Source organism: Polistes fuscatus, unplaced genomic scaffold (assembly GCF_010416935.1).
Source record: "Polistes fuscatus isolate 324 unplaced genomic scaffold, CU_Pfus_HIC Scaffold2, whole genome shotgun sequence".
Lineage (NCBI taxonomy): Eukaryota > Metazoa > Arthropoda > Insecta > Hymenoptera > Vespidae > Polistes > Polistes fuscatus.
The window spans coordinates 7,151,090-7,166,768 of NW_025113096.1; the positions used below are offsets into that span (position 1 = coordinate 7,151,090).

Genomic DNA, 15,679 nt, shown 5'->3' on the forward strand with positions numbered 1-15,679 from the left:
AGCGTAAAAGTTCGAAATTCGTTCTTCCAGGCCTACGGGAAATCGAAAGTAAAGCAATGGCGACGTGAATGACGCACCAAGATGGGGATTGGGGATTGATACCTGCTCCGAGTATACTCCGGATAAGTACCGAGAATTATGAAACGATCGAGCAAAAACTCGTGAGTCATCTTATGTCTTTCCTGGCACATAGTTGCCACGTTTGCGCCACTTTCAGATTTCGACAAATCATTTCTATCATTTTACTGTAATATTTCAACCAATAAAAAAGAAGTTCTCCTTTTATCGTAAAATTTCAACGAATAAAAAACAAGCTTTCTTTTTACTGTAAAAGTTAGACGAATCAAAAACGAGCTTTCTTTTTTCATAAAATTTCACCCAATGAAAATGCAAATAATATAGAGACAATTTAATTGATAAAAAACGATACAATATTATGAAACTTAAAATTTCATATTCCGTTGACACGAAAGCTTAAAAACGTTAGTTAAGATGCACGAACGATGCAATTTTATAAATCTTGGAACTTGATATAATATTTTCAACGATAAAGTACATCGACCTCCGAGATGGCGACATGGAATAGATTTTCGAGTAAGATAAAGGTCTCTCTCTCTTCTCCCTTACACTCTTTTTTTAAAGGAGACACTACTTCGTTTTTAGCAACTTCCTCGAATGACTAATATTATTACTCCCCTGTTCTCCTAAATTTCACTAGGAAGGATTATTAGTTTAAGCCCTGAGAGTGATATTAAAGCGCGATAGGCACGCAAGATCGTCGAGGACAAAAGAGGGATATATCGAGGTATGGCTTGTTCAATGGCCTCTTCATTACGACAGTCACAATGGCGCGCGAAATACTGCTGCTGTTCGTTCTAACTATGCGTATAGGTCATCACTCTTTCTTTCTCGCTCTCGATTTTTTTTATCTTCAAAATTAAAACGAGAAGAAAAAGAAAAATTATAAAATAAAATAAAAGTTTCCGAGTAATTATTAAAATCAATTACTCCTTTTCTTCTGTATAAAATCATTAAAAAAAAAAAAGTGTCTAAGTCTTGTAGTCTTTACAATCTGAAACAAAATAGCGATAAAAAAGAAGCTTTTTTTTCTTACTGTAAAATTGTAACCAATAAAAAACAATCTCGTTGCCTCGAAAATATTTAAGCCAAGAAAAATACGAGCAGAAGGTTTTGTTTTTTGCTTTACAATCTGAGTAATTGATTTTGGCAAACCATTTAGAAATTTGTTGCCAACCTAAGGAATTTGGGTTCAGTGTATACATTGAGAAACGTTAATGAACGATTACGTCGGTCGATTAGGTAGCATGTGTAAGTAACGTATAATATCAAGGAACGATTTCAGGCTCGATAGGCCGACATGAATCTTGTGATCGGTCGATTACACCGTGTAACGCTTGAATTATAGACGCTGAGAAGCCCGAGAGAGAGAGAGAGAGAGAGAGAGAGCTTGAAGACTGTAAATTGAAGGAAACTTTGATTACGTCTTCTAAACGCATCAAACGATAATCTCAACGTTAAACGACGAGTTATTACGACAGAGAATATCAAAGTACGCATAATTCGTATGCAGAAAAAGTAACCGATGATAACTAATTGCAAGTTAAATGACCTCTTTGTTTGGAGGAATGTTCCATTTTCTTGCAAAATGGGTACTGAAGTATGAAAAGAAAACGTACATATGTAATTTGAAAGAATGAAAAGAAGGAATTAAAATTTTCTTTTCGACAGATAAAAAAAGATAAGCTTCTTTCAAGCATGGTCGTCATTAATGTACGTACTTAGGATTATCAAAGAAAAGACAATATGAAAAACGTTAGATTAGAACTTAACATCTCCATTAAAAAATGATTTCTTACGTACCAACTAATCTGGATAAAATTAAATAATGAAATATTGTCATTGAAGATTTGAATTAACAATAAATAATGGTGTACAAAAGGAAATCTTCGAATCTTCTTTTACCGTTATGAGATAAAATGAGAAAACTTTCTTTCATACTTTCTCTAACAAGCGTACATAGCAGTTATCAAAGAAAGAAAGAAAAAAAGAAAAAAAAGAAAAGAAAAAGAAAGAAAGAAAGTAGGGAAAAAGTAAGATTTGAATTCGACGTACTTAATATCTAGAAAATGGCGTTGTCATTCTTAAAATTCACTTTAAAGTAAAATAATCCAATGATGGTGAATTAACTATTATCTTCCATTAATATATCTTTTAATAATTTGGATAATAATAAAAAAGTAATAGGAAAAAGTTGAATCGACATTTTCAAATTCAACACACGCAAAAAAGTCCAAATAATGTGACTATCACAAATTCAAATGAATACTATGCATAATAAATCAAACATGATCCTATCAATCTCAAGTTTGCAATGAACAAAGTTACGTCATAAAAGTAGAAAGTACGTTGATCGTAAGATAATCGGAAGATGTTGGATCGATTGGATATAAAATTCTTACCGATGTAGCATCACCGTTGGCCTTCTCTCCATCGAGTATTCTCTGCCTGAGGGCGAGTCTTTCAAGGCTTGCTAGCCTGTAACTACCCCCAGCTTCTCTGTCTCTGCTCAGTCTCTCGGCAGCGCCACTCCCGTTCGATCCCGCGTTGAAACTCGACGTGTATTTTGGTAAAGTCGGAGGCGGCACTTGCCGTGGCTTCTCTCGATTCAACATCGAATTACTGCTATAGAGGAACGACGAGTTGTTTGGTATCGTCCTCGTATTACCGCTCACGTTGATCGTTGCTGATTTAATTCCGTTACTTTGCGTTGATCCTGCTGAACCGTTTTGTTGATTTTCCGTAGACATCTTGTTTCTTCTTCTTCTTCTTCTTCCTCCTTCTTTCTTACCTTTTGCAAGAGGGAAGAAATCTTTTCCGATCGATTTGCTTTTTGGATTTAGTTTTAATGAATATTTACAGTGGCATAACGAACGATCAATACCAATTACTGTTATACAGTAACTCGTACTTTTCTTTTTTTTTTAATATTTTATTTATTACAAATTATTAAAAAATCGAATATTATTTTTATTATTGATAATTAGTTAGACGAATTTATCCAAAATTGTTGAAAGTTAGCATAGAATCGCATCACGCGACTTTAACTTATTTAATTAACATTTTTTTTAATTTTTTAATATAAAAAGTATAATAAAATACATCGAAAAAAGATTAACATTTGTTTGTAAAAATTAAGTTCTTCTAAAATAAAATGTAAATGATATTAAACCAAATAAAATAAAAAGTAAAGCATATAAAAAATGTTCGTTCCTACGCCACTGTATTTTAATAAATAATACAACACAAAAATTTTAAGAATTCGCACATTGGTTTCTCTCAATACCGAATATATGTAATTTACAGGTATTCCACATCCGCTTGATATTTTACATCTCCGTCTAATATTTTTCTCCCTTTATATTGAGAAAGAACTCCACTGACACGATCAAATATAAACCGCTTTTAAAGAACGTCGTTTAACTTTGACATTAAAAAGCTTTTAATTTAAGATAAATAAGTCCCTTCGAAATAATTTATCATTTTTTTTCTCCGTAACTTTTCTAAAGATAACCTCAATTTTATCTTCTCTCTCGATTGAGATTATCAAACCGTATTCACCGACTAAAATGATAAGAAAATCACCAATAACGTTCGAGCAATACAAACAAACAAAATAAACTTTATTATGATAATGTATGCGCGCGCGCGCATAGAAACATGCTTGAAATTATTGGATATTAAGCAAACTAATATGCCTACTAATTGTAAGTACAAAAAAAGAAAACAAAATTATACACAGTTTTCAACCATAATGTAAAAAACGAAAATTATAAGAACATTTATTATATTGATGAAATTAAAAAACGTTGCAAACATTTTGTATACAAAAAATCGAATTTAAGAAGTTAACCTAAAAAAAAATTACCAGGAATATAAACGAAAATAACCGAAGCAGACATCGAAAGTCGATTCGTTATAAATTTAATTAACTAAAAATTCTACTGTACGATAAAAAATAAAAATAAAAATACAATTAAAAATAAAATTCGTAATAATATTGAGAAACTTAAATGCTTGTAAGGAAGGTAATCCACAAGAGATAGTATTGGGTTAGATGCGTAAGGACGCATACGAGATCAACAATTTTACCATACGATAAAAAATAAAATTAAGAATAAAATTTATCATAATATCGAGAGAAACTTGAATGCGTGTAGGAAGGTAACCCATGAGAGACACTTACGGTGTTGGATCTGATGCGTAAGGGCGCACGTACGCGTCGTCACACACACGCACCGTGTGTGAAAAGAGAAAAAGAGAGAAGAAATATATATATAGTGATATATATATATATATAATATAGTATATAATGTGTGTGTGTGTATATATATATATATCTCAGCCGCAGAGTAGAGATAGAAAAGAAGACAAGAAGACGATCGACCGTCTAAGGTTGAGGAAGAAAAAAAAACAGAGATAGGAGTGTCCAATACTCCCAACACACATTACATACAAAGATGTCTTTTTAACTTTGTATATATGTATATATGTATGGGTGTCTGTCTTTCTCAGTTTAGAGAGAAACGAAGCCGCTCAAGTTAAATTCCTCAAGATTATTTTTTCAAGAAAAAATAAAAAAAAAAGAAGTAGAAGATGCACGCTGGAACTTGATGGTGTCCCGTATAACACGTCCTGTTCTTACTCTACACTCTTACTCTATTTCTTTCTCTCTTTCTCCTTCCTTTATTCCTTTCTATCTTGATGTATTTCTCTCTAAAAGCTTCAAGCAAAAGCTTCACAAACGATCGTATTGCCGGCGTTGTTGATTCACACCATAGCCGAGTTGCCGGCTGAACGTGGTTAAGATCACCACTCTCACTTTTTCGCTCATCGTTCAACAATTTAACGTTATTATTATTATTATTATTATTATTATTACTTGTTTTTTTAATATAAAGAACTATCGTTAATTTAAATTTACTCCGAGACTATAAATTCTATACTTATCACACTTCCGATATGCTGATGATTTTTTTGATAATTTCTTTTTCTTGCTTATTTAAAAAAAAAAAAAAGAAAAAGAAGAAAATTAGGGTATAAATTTTTTAGATTTATCTGTATAGAATTTATGTATATATATATGTATATATCAATATATGTTATTTTCTATTCACGCACGTAATATAAAAGTGTGATACACGAGGAAAGAAAAACTCCACCCTAACAAAATACCGGTAAGAGCGTCCTACCTCCGAGTAGGTTCTCACTGCGACTGCCAGAATGACCACGCCTGACGCAGCTGCCGAGTATGGTGGGGGGGAGAAAGAAGCCTCGATTACCCCCAGCCCTCACCAGATGGATCCACTCTCGACCGGCTAACATTGCTACCAACGCTAACTTGTTGGAAATCTAACCTTTCTTTTAACGAATAATGCATCGAATTGATTTATACACACACACAAGCACACATACACGACATGCATTCACTGTCTGAGATTCCTGACCTCTATTCGAAAAGATTTAACAATTCGATCGATCAAGCTCATCAAATATTCATGAAGATTATGATTTAAGTGTATTCGATAGAAGTTTGCCAAAAAGATGAATAATATTCATGAGATTTATTTTTATTATTATTATTTTCTATATTTATATATGTTTATATATACAGAGTAATGAAAAACATTTAAATTTAGTTAACTGTGTTGTTGATAGTATGTCAAATTTCTTACATCTCTTTGTTGTCAGCCAATCAGCCAAGTACGACGACCAATGGCATCGCTTCTTTCTCCAATTTTAAAGCACAAAGAAAGTACTGTCGTATAAAACGACGCATGCGTAGTCCCAATAATTGCTTTGAAGAACAATTTTTGTTTTAATAAATCCACGTTGAAGTATTTTAACATTCGATTCAATTTATTCCTCGAAGTTTTCTCGTGATGGTAATATCCAATTAACCTAACTTTTTAAAATTTATTACGCAAACGATATTTTCTAAATTTCATATAAATTCATATTTATTTTGGAAGTCTATTTTTTATTTATTCGTAATAAGCAACTATCAAAATATCCAAAAAGATATTTAAACAGACACTGCGATTTAAATTTCTTTTTATTTTTTTTTTGATATCTTAGACTTCATTTTCATGTTAAAAATGGAAGAAAAAATTTTAATAGTAGAGAGTAAAAGAAAGAGATTGTCAGAAACATTGCCTGAGGATACGAAATAGTATGATGACTACCAGTAAATGGTAGAAGTATGATAAAGAACGTTTAATCTTTCTTCTACGTGGTAGTTAACATAAATTTTCTGAACTGCACTCGCTTCCTCCAATTAATAAACGTAAAAGGGGGTCATTTTTATCATCACTGTTTAATACCTCTTTTCTTCTTGTTAGTAAGACAACTTCCGCGCGGATCAACTATATTATGAAATAAATATACCTACATATATATTTATTATTGAATGTGTATCTTATTGATAAAATAAAAAATATAAATAAAAAGCTTTCAATAAAAATTGCAACTCCTGTCGTAGATATTGTTTTGTTTCCTAAATATCGTAAAATAAAATTTAAATACCTATCTTTAAAATTATAAATTAATAAAAATTAATAACATTTATTTGAATAATAAATATACGCTCGTTGAAAAGTTGAATGATTAGAAAAATGATAGTATTTGAAGTAGAGCCGTTCAAAAACGTTTTATGACTCTCCAACATCGAATAAAATTCGTTTAGTGTGGTGCATCCGTCGAACTGACGTCTAGCAGCTTTTATTGGCGTGTTAATTCAAGTTAGATAAATATAAACGCGTGAGGTTAACCTGATATAAACATCATGCAAACTTTCGTGTTATCTTCTTTTTTTTATTTCTTATACTTTCATTCTCGAAAGAAGAGGCTGAAATTAGTAAAGTTACGATTTGTATCTTCGTAACTTTAAAATAGCAGAAACAGAAGTAGCATAAGAAGTAGTAGGAAGAAAGCTTCTTTTCTGTTTACAGTTTTTGTTTATTTTTCTACTATAGAGTAGAGAGAAAAGAGGTCGTTAAATTTTTTCTCTCGTTCTCTTTACTCTCTTCGAAGAAAGGCATTCTAAATGATCCTACTCAAAACGGGTTGCATACTATCTGGCGTAGTATTTTAATAATTGTTTTTCTGCGCACGTCAAAAAGCCCTCTATAATTATTTGTATTTATTTAAAAGATTTAATAAACGAAAAGCTTTTAGTAAAAATTAATATTTTACTCGCAGATATTTTGTTCTTCTTTCTAAATATATTTTATAAATATCGTAAAACAAAATTGAAATATTTAACATCGAACCTATAATCTTTTAAAATAATTATTTAGAAGAAAAAATAAACTAAAATTGAAAATTAAATTCAACGAGTAATCTTAATTACTTATAATTAAAAAAATAGGATCCATTTTTTAATCTCATGTAGATCATACACACACAAAAATAGATAATACATTCGTGAAATAGAAAAATCGATTGGTTGAGATCCACTGTATTATTTAACCGTAATAAATTACCGATATATATATTTATATAGGTGCATATATTTAAAATATATGAATATATATGCGCATAAATCGTTCGACATTGCTTAATGGAGAATTTTTCAACTCGGTTGTAACCGATTTAAGACGTGTTTGCGATAACAATGAGGAATGAAGTCAAAAAAAAAAAAAAAATAAAAAAGAAACAAGAAAAATGGCACACGTCCGATCGTAGGTAAGGCGTTCATTCGATCGCATATAACAGTACGAGAATGTATACACGTTACATAGTTCTATGTTGATATCAGTTCCAATTCCAATTAAGGCTACAATGATACTTTAAGTATTCTGCTACGTGCTTCCTAGCGACGCATAAGAATACCAATCGGTTCTTCCAACGTTACCACAACGATCGTTGAAACCGTGGAAATGAAATCGCTTAGGGTGATCTATTTATATTACTATTTTTCACACATTTGTTATAGTTTTATAAGCCACCCTTAAAAACAAATGTATATATTTTAATTTTATTTATTAGAATCTGTATTATAGAATATAAAAAATTTTGTAAAATTTTATTATTTTTACAATTTTTATTATTTCAGTTTCTTTTTTTTTTTTTTATATTTTTATATATAACTATATTTGATATATAATTTTCTATTTTTATTATCACTTTTGTAAATCACGTTTAAAAAAAAATCTATCAAATTTATCCGAAAGATACAATTTATTATAATAAAAATAAATAAATAAAATAATCGTGTATTTATGCGTGTTAATAGGCTTAAAATATAATAAATGTAATATCGTAGAAACTTCTTTTAATCTCCTGGCAATGCATTATCAAAGTGCAGACCGAAGTTATCAGAATATAACGGCGCACTGTCACTACTCACAACGTTTCCTGTAAAACTATGTATAAGTCACGTGCGAGGGAAAATATACGAGCTGAATTTCCGTTAATACACATACGGAAAATATTATTATCTTATGCAGGTAGTAGTATCTGGGACGTCTTATCGTTTACGATCTATGATAATAATAATAATAATGCATGAACTGATTCAAACTAATGTTAATAATTATTCTTATAAATGAGATATTAGAATACAATAAAAATACATTCATTGGCAATCATTTGCTAAAAGTCCATAAAAATTGAATTTACAAATAAATTTTCAAATATGATCCTTCGTTATTATAAGAAATATTACCGTTGAATTATGAAATAAAAAGATACAAATATTATATGTATTAAATAAAAAGAACCATTTTTCGTTATCTTGAATTTTATCATCGTAAAAATTGATTAGGAAAAGAGAAAGATATCGCTCGAGAGTCACGTGATATGAAGCATCAAACTGAAAAAACATAAATTTATAAAAAGTTCGCTTATAATTCGTGACAATCTAATCGTAGAAATCGATTCTTAAAAAATGTATTGTTCCAGCCCCATGATATGGAATATAACAAAATGTAGAAATATAAATTAAAAACGTTAGATTGTCATTTGCGATAATCCGATCGTAAAAATTAGTTCTTATTTAAGTTTATTATTCAAAAATCACTCGATATGGAGCATACAAATGTAGTAGACATGAATTTAAAAAAAAAGTTCGATTATAATTATTGATTATCCTATCTCAATCTACTAAATTGTTCACAAATGTATGATACAAAAGTCAGATGATATGAGATATAAAAACAACAAATTAACTGAACATAAATGGGGGAAAAAAGTGTTTAACTACCTGTGGAGACGAATTTTTCTGCAGATCATATTTGGCAAGTACTGCCGGATTCAAACGACGTCTTGACGCTGTCGTAGTCGACATTTTAACGATCCAATAAAAAAAGTCTAGCACTGGTTTTGTTCGAAGCAAAAAAACACGTAACACGTTCTATGCACTAAGAAAAAACCAACTGTGCCAATTGCAACTAAGCTACGATATTGTTAATTTCACTTAAAAATACACTACCGTTACGTTTGTGTATAAATCGAAAACACGTAATTAAATACGACAATTGTTTCTTTTTTCTATTTAATCACTTTTTTATCCTTGATAAAATATTAATCCGATCGCAAAATTCCTTTTCTGTTTAAATAAATAATGCATACACATGCACACAGATAAACACTGTATTTTAGTTGGTTTAGAAAAACGTTCCTCTATTTTCTTTAATTATTTAATTATATTTATTGATATGAACGATAACAAAACAAAATGACCGACATTTTGATTTGATAAGCTTTAAAATTTGATGTTCTATATTTATATAAGTAAATGTATGTGCGTACAAAAAATAGATGTCACTTGTAAGAAATATGATTAGAATTAAAAAAATATATCAAACGTGTTTGTTTCCAGTATACGATGACTAATCGCGATAATATAAATACACGTATATATGTATGTAAATATCGTTTATTCAATCAACTTTATTCCGTGCAATGAGCAATTATACCAAACCACATCCTTGCGTGCTAAATGTTTATCGAATGTTTCATTTTTTCGATGATATAAAACAGAAATTTGAAAAACGTTTCTAACAATTAATATTATTTGTACAGTAAAAGCACTTATTTTCAAAAATTTTGCAACGATTATAATTTTAAATAATATAGAAATATTTTCTTAACTTTGTGATTATTATATTTCATAAAAAATTTAACCAAAGAAAAATCACACAAAATTTAATCATAAAAAACTGAATAAACACCGACGTTAATTTTAAGTTTAAATTTTAAACATAAAAGTAAATAAAAAAAATTAAACTACAAGTTGTCACGCCTATTTTATAAGACACTTTTAATGAACAATAAGGAAAGATTAAGGTATTTTAGATCAAATAATAAAAATGGAAATTAACAAATTTTCAATGTAAAATACAAAATTCGATCCTTGGGAAAAGATCGATCTTTTTTCTTTTCTTTTTTTTTACAGATATAGAGAAGAAAAAAAGAACAAACTGTCAAGATGGCAAAGAATAAACCGGGAGTTTTTGACGTGTAGAATGAAACAACGATCGGAATGCGACTAGCCTTATCAGAAACTTACCGCTGCCGTTGTGCCCGAGTTGTCCATGACGTTAGTGACGTAGCCAAGGTCATTGTAACCATCATAACCGTTGTAGTCGTCGTAGTCATAGTAGTTATAGTTGTCGTCGTCATTATCGTCATCGTTATCAGCAACGTGGGGTGTCACGTGATTAGCCAGCATCCGCATCATTGGTACCGGAAACAAGTGCAGAATACGAGTGGGAAGAAGGGATCGATGATAAGGTGAACAAATGATAAGGATGATAAGGAATGGATCAAACGAGGAATAGAAAATATTGCAATTGTTAGTTTTTACATTTTTGCTAAAAATAATAAATTGAATTCATCAAAAATTCTCTCTCCGATCAAATTTAGCATGCAGTAATTAGATATTTGTGCCAATAATTATAGCAGTTGACTAACTGTGAATTAAAAAATTCGAAAAATTCATTTTATGATTTATTTTATATTATAAATAATTGTAATATAGTATGAATCATAAAATTCATTTGTTTTAATTTTTTACTTACAATTAGTCCACTATCATAATTACCGATACATTTAATTAATAATAAATAATATAAATAATATACGATTATATTAATAATAATAATATAAATAATAATGATATATTTTTTAATCATTTTCTAATCAGTACTTTTAAATAAAAATATCTATACTTTGTGTCCCAATGAATGAATTTCATTTATGTTCATGTTTTATTTGATTTGATTCGATTTTTGTTTTTTCTTCCTGTTATACATAACAGAGCAACCTTGTATGTATTTCAATACGATGATGTGATGTAAATATTTTATCCGCAAAAACACGTTTATTTCCTATTGTCTACGAGTAGTTGAAATAGAACAGCACACGATGGAAACGTCAACGGCTTATCTATTTGGCGCATACATTTTTGAATATACATAATTAGAAAATTTTGTAGAGCACTTATGTACGAGTTAGTTGCATATTGTATTTATAATTGGTATAGTTTATAAATATTCAACCATCCTAATGCTTAAATCTGTGAGCAAAAATGAGTATTAATAAAATAAAAAAAATAAATAAAATATTTCACTACTTTTTTAATTTCGTTAAATATTATTTACATAATAATAATAATAATACTTGAATAACGAAAAGTATATTGGGAAATAAAATAATTAACAAAATATAATTAGAAACAAATATAATGTGAAATTTATTTTACAATTATTCAAAAATGTTATTATCCGATAAATAATATTAAACAAAATTAGAATAGTTCAATTTACTTTTTTGACAATAAAAAAATAAAATTATATTCGAATAATTAATTTAAATAATAATAAAAGATTGAAAGATATTAGATAGAAAAATAGCAGTTAATTAAAATGATTTAAGAGTCAGATATAAGGTAAAAAAACTTTTAGCTGATTAAAATGATCTAATTATCTGCAAGATATTAAATAGAAAAATGTTGAGCTAATTAAAATGATCTAATTAATTTAATAAATAATATTCTATTATTTGTCCGATCAAACTTATCTTTCTATTTAATAAACATAAAATTATCATGAAAGGTCGTATTTGAAATATCAAACAGATAATTCCCTCTCCGCGTACTTTTCTCGTCTTGTTAAATCTCGCCACTTTAAACGTTAGTCCTGAGTTTAATTGATATAGCTATCGTCGAGATTCAACGAATGAATAGAATCTTCTTGGACCACTTAAGAGATCTCCAATAGAATGGAATTTTCTGACTAAGGTTTCTTTACAATAGCTCCTTCTCTTTGTACACAGACTATATAATATAAATATATATTCAAAGTTTTTTTTTACACGCATATGAGTTAAATAAAATTCTAATTTATTTCTCTATTTAAAGTTAAAAAAAGATTGATTAAAAGTAATAATGATATTGTTCAAATTGGCAAAGTTTCATCAACTTGTCTCATATTCATACTTAAGAAGTTTACTAACGGTAATGTTCTAATAATTATTTTATTTTCCTTGGAAATGTACCAAAATTATTATGCAAAGAGGACTTTGCAGTTTTAGAAATTGATTTTCTTTAACAATAAGTTGTTTGAAAATTAAGCGATAGTTCGATTTACTTTGATTATTTTTATGTTTTATAATGTAAATAATATACACATAGTAAATTATCAATAATTAATGCAGAAACTTAAAATAAATATTAGTGGAATATGCAATTATTTATGAATCAAATTTATACTATATTATATTAAATTATAGCAAAATTTGCAATAAAAAATACTAATGCGTTTTTTATTTAAACATAAAATACAATAAATGTCAACGCTATTTATTGATCAATCGAATACTACATTAAAGTAAAATTTTCAAGAAAAAAAGAACGGAATAGTATTTTTCACTTACATAAACATATAAACACAATAAAAATTATATAATAAAGAAAAAAGTTACAGTCCTCATTAACAATCTTTTATTTTCAAATAATAATAATTATTATTATGATAATTCTTGAGTAATTTCGTCAGTTTTGTTCCTTATTATATAAAATTAAATATGGTCGAGAAAAATTTGCACCAGCACGTTTCTTAACACCATTTGATATTCTACAGCAATTCTTTATATATATGTACATACATTCATTTACTAAAACTTATAGAAGAAAGACGTTGAATGCACAGGTCAGTGATGTTTTCTATTAATTTAAACGGTGCGGAAGAAGTATTTTAGATAATACGGCTTATGCATTACCGTGACTATTTCCACTTTTCAACATTTTTTTCTTATTTCTTTTTTCTTCTTTTTTCCTTTTACGTAATAAAAATGCATGACGAATGAGAGATCTGTGAGATAACCTGTTTTTTCTTTTCTCTTATCTCCTTTCTTTTTATTTTTCATTTCTAAGCAAAATAAACTAATTCCATACATTTATTTCTTGATTTTTCAGAAGCCATTTTTTCCTATTTAAAAAAAAAAATAAAATAATAATAATAATAATAAATAGAAAATACTCTCGAAAACAAAGTTTCATTGAAATAGATGAAATTTTATATTAGATGATTTAATAAAATAATTTTATAATTATTTATTCATTTAAATAATTCATAAATTATTTATTTACTCAGATGATTCATTAAAATAATTTTTACATTATATCAAATAAATAATTCCGAAATAAAATGGAATTTAATCAAGAACAAAATACCTGTATTCTTTCCTAGTTCGATCAAGATAATCGTGCTGTTTCTCGTTACGATGTGAGAAGCATGTAAAATAAAACTAGTAACTTCTACGACGACCCGTGTAGAATAATAGTATAGTGTTACATGGCTAAAGGCAACGAGCCACTTTACGGAATACAATGGTATGACCATAAGGCGTAGAAATTGTTGAATGGGGCCATTATAAATTTTTATCGGAAGGGATAGGGAATTTATTGTATATACGATCAAATATTATCATTTCTTATTTATACTTAGTGGGTGGGTTGAAAACTTTTGACCTTAGCACAGAAATAATTCTTTTATTTAAATTCATTTTTATTAAAAATAAATAAAAGTTTTTTTTTAATGGGCCCCCACTCTCGTATAGATAAATATAATCTATTATTATAATTGTTATCAAAGTTAAAATTTCAATTATCAAGCTCGATAAGTTATTTGTATCAAATCGTAATGAAATGAAAAATAATACGTATAATAAAATTTCACAAATTCTAACCTTTAAATATAAACATTGTTTGGAATTCGAACAATTTTGATTTTACATGAGAATTACATATACATGTAATAAGTATACATATAACATCATACATAAACCATACATACATACATACACAGATACATGCATGGGTAATTATAGAATTAGTGCATTGGTGCGACTTCTGAGACGAACGAAGCTCTTGGTTATTTAGAGGTTAGGTCGGACGCCGTATCGACCGGGAATGCGGAGCGCTGCGTATCGATGAAGAAAGAAAAAAAAAGGAAAAATAAAAGAAATAAAAAGACAAAAAAGCCAATTGCTGAGTTTCAAAATGGTTGACGATGTCTCGGAACGTAAATACAAGGTGAATGAAAAAAAAAAAGAAGAAAAATACAAATAAAACATTACGTTACATTACGACGTTGCGTTGATTCACGTGTATACCGGCACAAAATATCAGTGCACTTGTACATCTTCATATAAAACACTATACGTACGTGAATAAATAATAATATCGATGATAATTCATTCAACACAGCACAACACAACAATAACAATAACAATAACAATAACAATGTAATATGACCAATCATTGGATTTCGAATTTATTTCTTTTTTCGTATATATCGAAGTTTTTTAATTGGTTAATTGAATTAATACTCACCACTTCTCTGCATTTTTCCCTGAAGGACAGGAGTTTAACGTCGTTCTTTAATCATAACTTAAAACGGGTGTGTCACATGAAAAAGTAAACGTATATTTAATGCCTTTTCACTCTATCTATCTCTCTCTCAACACACCACGCAGAGAGTTTCTCTTATTATTTCTTTTTCTTTTTCGTTGTCCCCACTTTTTCTATCTTCCTCTGTCTTTCTCTCTCTCTCTCTTTCTCCGGTAAAAACACGCGCAAGATGGCGATGATCACGAGCAACGTTAACGAATAACAAAGATTGTAATCTGTTAGATTAACTTATTGCTAATGTTTAACACGAAAAACTAATCGACAAGGATATATTCACATATTTCGGGTAAGTTTTGAAATACTATTCAAGATTGGTGAAAAATGAATAGTAAGAAGACCTGTGCGCGTGCAATGTGTATACTAAACGAACGAACAAGCTACGAGATCCAAGCAATACGATTGGGCCGAATATTACGAGGACTATGGTTCACACTAGTTTACCAAAGGCGCGAGATGTTCCTTTTCAAGAGAACTCTCTCTTACTATTTCTTTCTTTCTCTCAAACATATATATTTCTCTTTCTCACTACCAATCACTGCTCGGTATTCCTTCTTAAGGATCCACTGCGCATGCTCGGATCGACGCCATCTTGTAAACTGCTACCATAGTAACTGAGGAGACGGTAAACAAACAAAATTTACTAAATATACACGAAAGTCAGTTAAAAAGTTCTGAGCTTATCCT

General features: G+C 29.0%; 1 protein-coding gene across 9 annotated transcripts in view; it reads right to left on the bottom strand.

The window, feature by feature from the left end:
- Positions 1 to 15,679, bottom strand: part of LOC122516751 (septin-7) — a 42,395-nt gene extending 26,716 nt beyond the window's left edge. For 5 of the 9 annotated variants that reach the window (XM_043634829.1, XM_043634827.1, XM_043634826.1 and 2 more), the window contains exon 1: positions 2,481 to 2,858. In XM_043634829.1, the coding sequence (XP_043490764.1) occupies positions 2,481 to 2,828 (348 nt within the window). In that variant the 5' untranslated portion in view covers positions 2,829 to 2,858. Of the gene's footprint in view, positions 1 to 2,480; positions 2,859 to 9,283; positions 9,441 to 10,503; positions 10,778 to 13,756; positions 13,941 to 14,917 lie in introns of those variants that run through there. The other 4 variants (XM_043634832.1, XM_043634833.1, XM_043634831.1 and 1 more) reach the window with 4 other exon arrangements.